The 7,704-nt window shown below is 36.5% G+C and overlaps 1 protein-coding gene across 1 annotated transcript; it reads right to left on the minus strand.

Moving 5' to 3' along the window:
- Nucleotides 1-5,804: 5,804 nt before the first annotated feature.
- Nucleotides 5,805-7,504, minus strand: LOC126992458 (uncharacterized). The gene is made up of 2 exons (XM_050851205.1): nt 6,960-7,504; nt 5,805-6,583 (listed from the first exon to the last, which is right to left on the minus strand). Exons 1-2 carry the CDS (start codon nt 7,356-7,358, stop codon nt 6,059-6,061), a joined length of 924 nt encoding a protein of 307 aa, XP_050707162.1. The 5' UTR covers nt 7,359-7,504; the 3' UTR covers nt 5,805-6,058.
- Between the last annotated feature and the right edge of the window lie 200 nt (nt 7,505-7,704).

Raw genomic sequence — 7,704 nt, forward strand, 5'->3', positions numbered from 1 at the left:
AAAATGACGGAGATTAAAAATTTATATAATCATATCCTAGAGCATGCTAGGACAATGAAGTGTAAAATTGACAGCAAAATTATAAAATCCAAAAATTTTTTTTCTACTGAATCGCTAGATCCCAAAATATGAGTCATGAGGAAACAAAACTAGGTATTCCTTTTTCTCATAAAGGAAGAAATACATACAAACAATCATTGCTTGAATCATATATGAAAAAAAGATATACTTTCCTCTGAAATCAAAATAATTTCACCAAACAAACTTATTCCAGTAGGTAATCGCCCTAATACATTAGGGACTAGATTAACAATGCCTAGGGACTATAGCGGATCTCCAAGATCCTATTAGAAAGTTGTGTGTAATGCAGTGGTTCCCAAACTGGGGGAGGCATGAGCTGGATACAGGGGCTGGATATATATATATATATATATATATATATATATATATATATATATATATATATATATATATATATAGATATATATATATATATAGATATATATATATATATATATATATAAACAAAGGATAGTGGGGGCATGAGGATTTCCTAGAAGTCAATAGAGGGCATCATGTAAAAAGTTTTGGAACCACTGGTGTGACGGAAGACATAAAGACATGAACACTCCGAAACAGTGCATATTTTAAGGAAATTTCACTGGGCGACATGACTTGAATATCCCAAACCCAGAGCTAAAATCAATGTATATAAATGATAAGGGATTTAGTAAAACTAAGTTAAATAAATATTAATATCAATGATCAAGGAATTTAATTCGAACTTTGCACGCTGTAATGTAATATCTTGTGTAATGTAATGCATCATTCTTTTTCAAAGAAATACAATAAACCAATAACACACATTAACAAAACTTTTGAGCAGGTACCTCGTGGTCCTATCAGTACCAAATTAATAAATATATTTATAGTTTTATACTGGAAATAATATACTTTTCTGGTAAATTACTCCATAACACAAAAATAGCAAAATATGCAATATAGAAAATAAGAAGATTATTTAATCCACATGTGAATCAAAAGAAAGAAAATATGCACATTAATTGCCACAAACTGGTTTTTTTTCAGGAACTCAAAAAAAAAGTTTAAATAAGCAGCATGATCAAGAAACAAATAAAGACATTAAACTGAATTCTTCTTGGCAAATAACTTCTTTATAAAATGCCTATATTGATATAATTCTTTGTCTGGAACTTTGTGTCTGCGCTGATTTTTTTCTGGAGAAACTTTGCTACAGCGGGTCTAGGATCAAAGTGTGCTGTCCCACTACTGTTAAGGGCAATATACATCCGACTATTGATGGCCTCTCTTGAGTAGCTGGATTGTTTAGGGCCTTTGAGAATATTATGGCATGAGACAGCTCGTTCAGGACCAATACTGTGTGGGGTTAGTGAGACATAGGCTTGAACTACTTTGGAAAACACTGTTCCGGATTGGGAGATTTTTATCATGGTGTAGAGTTTCCTTGTTCCGTCTGTAATGTTACCAGGAACAGGAAGGTTTTCAGAGGAAAAATGTCCAAGAACTTCATCAGAGAATTCAGTAATGCAGTCTATTCCAAAAAGACCTTCTACACCCTTTCTTGTTGAGTTAATCATTTGTGCAGCTATTTTTCCTTCGAGGAATACTTTAATTTGTTTCACTATGTCCTCTTGTTCCAGGTCAAGTCTTTGAGACAAATACTCCTTGGCACCTAAGACAATTCCAGTTCTAACACTCGATGTACTCCTCCTTGTTGAAACATAGTGATTGTGAGAGATTCTTCTTCCACTTTCACTTGTTGAAGCTTCATGCTTTTCCCTCAGCTTTTCTTCCATACCTCCTGGATATGGACCAGCTTCCATTAATGTCACAGATGCAAGAGCAGCAGCTTTAGATACTTCAATATCACAGAGCGTGGCCATAGATTTCTGACTATCTTTTTGTAGCTTTTCAAACAGGCGAAGGAGATCAAGCATCAGTGCTGAATAAAACTCTTGGTCGCCACCTTCTTTCCAGAGTTTCAGGAAGCCATTTACTGTTGCTTTTTCATTTCGGGTGCTAATTTTTGATGTGGATACAGAATTTCAGTGTGCCGGTATGGATGGCAAATTCTTCCAAACTGATTCACACAGATTTAAAAGATGCTCGACAAATCTGACCTCAAAGTGCTCAGGAAACCTAAAAAAAGCAAAGCCTGATTCTGCAACAATTTTATTAAGCTCATCTGTTCGAACTGTAAAAGCTCTGTAATAAGATGCTACAGCTTTGATATTTGTTCTCCAATGTTTGATCTCAGTCACTGATGCCTCTGAATCAGAAAATGCTAGATCTGATCGATGTGCCACACACCATACACAAAGAAGATCTCTACCTAGATATTCATTTAGCTTGGCCCATAACCCAGACTTCCTTCCGATATTTGCACTTTCGCCATCTGTAGTCAGTCCGGTCAACTTCTTCTTTGCCACCTCGCCAATACCCAGGTATTTGAAATTAGTCAGTACAGCATCCATTAATCCTTCAGCCCCACGTTTTTCGGAATGACTTTCACCAAGGGAAATGTTCTTCATGTTCTTTTCCCTCCCCACAAAACGAGCAGTAATAAATTTGTTATCAACTGAATATTTATCAACAGAACCATCAACTTGTAGTGAAAAGCAGTCAGCATCAATTATTTCTTGAACAGTAGCTTCCATAACTACTTCAGCATCAGTGTCAAGCATCTCTCGATACACATTTGGATCTCGATAATGAAATGCAGATGCCGGTGGCTGAAAATCACAAAAGGATGCATCTAGCCCATATTCACGGTATACAGAGATCTGGTTGCTAGAATGCATTTTTGCCAGTGATCGGCTAGGCCATGAATTCGCAGATAATCTCATTTGCTTGCTGTCATTATGCACATCAACTGCTAACTCGATTAACTGGGATACAGTTTCAGCTTCATGTGACTTCATGATATTTACACATGGGTGTTCATCAGACTGACTTAACCAGAGTTTTGGGGACTCCTCTGCACAAACTGCAGCTTTGTGGACATCACTCTTCAGATGATCAATAATTCTCTTCAGTTCCCTTTTGCCATCTGATCTCAAACCATCAGCCATTGGCACTTGTCCATTGCGTGCATACTTCTTTGCTTCTGAAATATGATTGTAGCACACTGTGCATTTTAAACCTTGTCGCCTTCCTAATCGCGTTTTCACTAGTACATTAGGATATGAGGAAAGTAGCCAAAAAAAAAAAAATCAACCTTGCATCCTTTATACCACTCAGTCTCTGTACACTCCTCCTTCCGTGTGAGAATATCACATCTAGATGAAGTTTCTGTAAATCCTGCTATTTTCGTTGTTGGGCATGCTGGCGTTATATCATGGCTGTCCTCTTTACCACCACCTCTCTGTGTAAAATTGTCAGACCCAGTTAACGGGGTCACTAAATCTCTAGGTGTCTCATCAGAACTGAGAGATATTGATCCAGCTGGTCTTTTTTTTGCTGCAGCTGGAACACTGAAATAATCTGTGATACGTTTAGCCATGCTTGAGACTTGAGCCTTGACTCTTGAGTTATTTTAATTACTGAAAAGTGAAAAATATAAATGAATAATATTTTGTGATAATCTACTACCAAAATCGAAATATAATTTCACATAATAATAATAATAATAATAATAATAATAATAATAATAATAATAACAACAACATCAGCATCAGCCCTATCTTATACTTCTTAGTCACACTGAGGCAAATAAATTGATGAAATGGTCCTTTAAATATGTGCTTAATCAATAATCATATTAAATATTAACGGATCTAGACTTAGTGAGGCGCCTTTTTATTAAACTACACCAGCTGACCCTGGTCCATGATGGGATATAAGGACTTACTAGGCTGTTTTCCTTATGTCTGGCTACTTAAACAATCTGGGAGGAAGGCCTAGATATAACACAGGACCCAGGGGTCCTTTTCTCTCATATACTGGCAAGAGCACGTTACAGCCGGCGGCTCCCAACTCTCACCGTCATTCCTATACAAAAAAAAAAAAAAAAAAAAAAAAATCCTTTACGACACACCACGCCACAGCAACACTCCCTCCTATGTGTAATACTCCCAAGCAGATTGTGAGGCTCTAAGCCAGGGGTTCTTAACCAGGGGTTCTTAACCAGGGGTATCCATACCCCTTACGGGCCTTACCTCTTACGGATCTGGGAAGTGAATGTTTCGGGTATGTTACTCGATCTCTGGCAGACATGTTATAGGACTTCTGATGAAAATTATTTTGACAGGCAAGTTAAGAGGCTATGGGATCATACTGGGCAATCCAGTGGGGTTCTGAAACGGTTCAAACCTTCAGAAGATTGAGAACCCCTGCTCTATGCTGTAGCTAAATTCGGCACTGATATTTAAAGTAACAAAACGTTTTCCTACCTCTCGGGACAACCACAGTCAGGTGGACTTTGAAAACAAACAAGTCACATTCGTATCTGCTATACATAGCTACATGATGGAAAACTTCCACGATTATATGCTTGGCTGTTTATTTCATCATAAATGTATTATTATTATTTTGATAATCTATTATGTTATAATAAACTATCATACTCACTCTATGTAAAAAACACTGAAATCAGTAAGGGAGAAAATTTCAATATTAACGAATTCTCAAATGAAAGAAAACGGAGATAGAAGGCCAATGCAAGAGCTGTCTTAAATTTACAAAAATTTCCTCATAAAGTTTGAGGATTTGATCTGGTCGCCCAGTACTTAAACAATCGCTTTACTGGGCGACCATTTTTCATCACTGGGCGACCAAGTGGTCGCCCAGTTATAATGTTAAAAAATGCACTGCTCCGAAAGGGTAAACAAATAACCATTTTTATTAATTAATGTGAAATTACAGAGACAAACGAGAACTATTTTTTTTTTTTTTAACTTATAACTATAAGACATTAATTTTTTTCCTATTAAGCTCAAAGAAAGGATCCAGGATAGCAATGCACTTGAACCAGGCCTTTAGAGAAAGTTATCAAAACTTAATGGCGGAACCAAATTATTTACTGAATGGAAAGGTACTGATGAATAGTAATCATGTATATTTGAGATGGTCACAACTCAATTTCTTATGTGCTTTGCTTTTTTTTTTTTCATCTAATGATAATGCCCAATTGAATACATGATAAATAAATTGAAAACTGAAAACTAGCACCAAATTAAGCTAAAGACTACCCACATGCTGTCCTGAAGATCACAATTTAACCCGGACTCTAGAGGAAACCGTCCAAGTGAATCAAGAATGAGCTCCAGGGGGCAGCATGAACCAAGAGAAGATGGCGCCACTAAAAACCACTTGCCTGTGCCATGACGGGCTGGGCCCGACTACCATCCAGGCCCCTCAAGAAAGTCTACCGACGCTATAGGCTGGCACGAAAAAAAAATCTTTTTAGGAACCAGATGTACTCTATATTATTCTGAACACACAGACAACAATCACTGATCCAGCACTGTTGGGCCCGGCAACTTAATAGGGGATATGTTGCTGGATTACAGGTTTGCCTTATCAAATATTGTATGCAGAAAGTAAAGTAATAACTAAAAGACTAGAAAATTAAGTGGAAAATGGACATATCAGTTTTGGATATACATAGTGTCAAATGAGGAAAAAATATATTATGAAAAGGTATGTAGAAGGATATTGTTGCTGGAAACTTGCAGTTCAGTACAGAGCAAAATTCCAAAAAAGTAAATAATTAAATAAACTTTACATTTCAATGAACACTGCACTGGATCCGCACTGGGACCTTTTCGGTTTGACTGCCGCAAAAATTATGAAACCAAAATACACTTTTCTAATGCAGTTTTTTATGCTCTTTCCGAAAATGTAATTATCTTTTTCGAGAAATGAAAAATAAAAAAGTTATGGCTATTTAAAGGTGTTTATTTCCTATGTATTTGTTAAGAACACAAAATCTTTAAAAAACACAACGTTTTTAAAAAAAAAAAAAAGTTATGGCTATTTAAAGGTGTTTATTTCCTTTCATAAAAATCTTTAAAATTTAGAATTTTGAAATATTTTCTAGTACCACCTTGAATAAGTCTTGTCCCTCATGCCGGCGACGCCAAATAAATTCACATAGGTAACCATCCATCATTTCACGCTTAGTTCCACAGTGCCTTTTGTTACGGCGTTTCAGCAAATTCCAGGTGCTTTCAATTTGTTGTGTGTGAGCTCCAGTGATAGGATCTACAAAGTTTTCACTGTGATTTACTGTTAAATGCTTAAAGTTGTACCCAGAAATATCCTCTATTTTTTCATATGCCTTCCACATGTCGCTAACGATCGTACTACCTGGTAGAATGTTTTCCTTGATGCAGCTCTCCAGTGTACTCCGATCTCTTCGCTCTACGGCATATAGAAAGACATCTCTAGTTTCTTTACAAACGCCTCCAAACACCCACTGTTCCTTCAGCATTCTTCCTTTATTGTACTTTCTTTTAGCATAGACTGTTTCATCAATTTCCACGGTGCAGTTTGGACCTCCAATCTTTACAGGGTTGTTTAATATTTCATGGGCACACACCTGAAACGAAAACGTTCGGTTAGGTTAGGTTAGGTTAGGTTAGGTTAGGTTAGGTTAGGTTAGGTTTGTTTAGGTTAGGTTAGACGTTAGGTTAGGTTAGGTTAGGTTAGGTTAGGTTAGGTTAGGTTTGTTTAGGTTAGGTTAGGTTAGGTTAGGTTAGGTTAGGTTAGGTTTGTTTAGGTTAGGTTAGACGTTAGGTTTGTTTAGGTTAGGTTAGGTTAGGTTTGTTTAGGTTAGGTTAGACGTTAGGTTTGTTTAGGTTAGGTTAGGTTAGGTTTGTTTAGGTTAGGTTAGACGTTAGGTTAGGTTAGGTTTGTTTAGGTTAGGTTAGACGTTAGGTTAGGTTAGGTTTGTTTTGGTCTCAATGTTAACTTACCTCTCTTAGATAGTTGTTGTAGTCCACAACCGCGTCATGGCTAATACCCAGTTCGTCCCTGCAGAATTTTATGCTCGTGTATTCTTTTGTCCATGCATAGATGAATTCAATGATTTTATTCATGGGCAAAGTAGATCCTTCTAGCCACGTGTTTTTGCGTAGGTTTACTTCTTCCCGGCAACGACCCTTGTGGCATCTCCAGGAAGACCTCTTGTAATCTATGGTCATTGGATGGTGTTTCTGGCACAATTTCTCTTTCGGTATTATTCCGTGGTTCTGCAGAAAGTTGACAGTACTTTCATTGGATTGAAGGTGTTCCCAAAACCACTTTAGACTATATTCGTCGCTAGCCATATTATCTGAGGAAAAAATGAAAATTAAGTTTCTTAATAAATGCATAGGAAATAACCATCTTTAACTGGCCATAACTTTTTTATTTTTCATTTCTCGAAAAAAAGAATTTCATTCTCGGAAAGAGCATAAAAAACTGCATTAGAAAAGTGTATTTTGGTTTTATAGTTTTTGCGGCAGTGAAACCGAAAAGATCCGAACATTCACTGTTGGACTGGTGGACAGTCTGTACTAAATTATATCTAGTTTTTATTCTGACAACACTTTGTGCAAAACTCCAAATTTTGAGAAAACATCATCCAACCTCTGAACGCTATGATGCCACAATTTCATGATCTTTAATATAACTAGAGTAAATATTTATTTACTTACCACTTCCTTTTATCGGTATGTT

The sequence above is a fragment of the Eriocheir sinensis genome, unplaced genomic scaffold (assembly GCF_024679095.1).
Source record: "Eriocheir sinensis breed Jianghai 21 unplaced genomic scaffold, ASM2467909v1 Scaffold469, whole genome shotgun sequence".
In the NCBI taxonomy this organism is placed as follows: Eukaryota; Metazoa; Arthropoda; class Malacostraca; order Decapoda; family Varunidae; genus Eriocheir; species Eriocheir sinensis.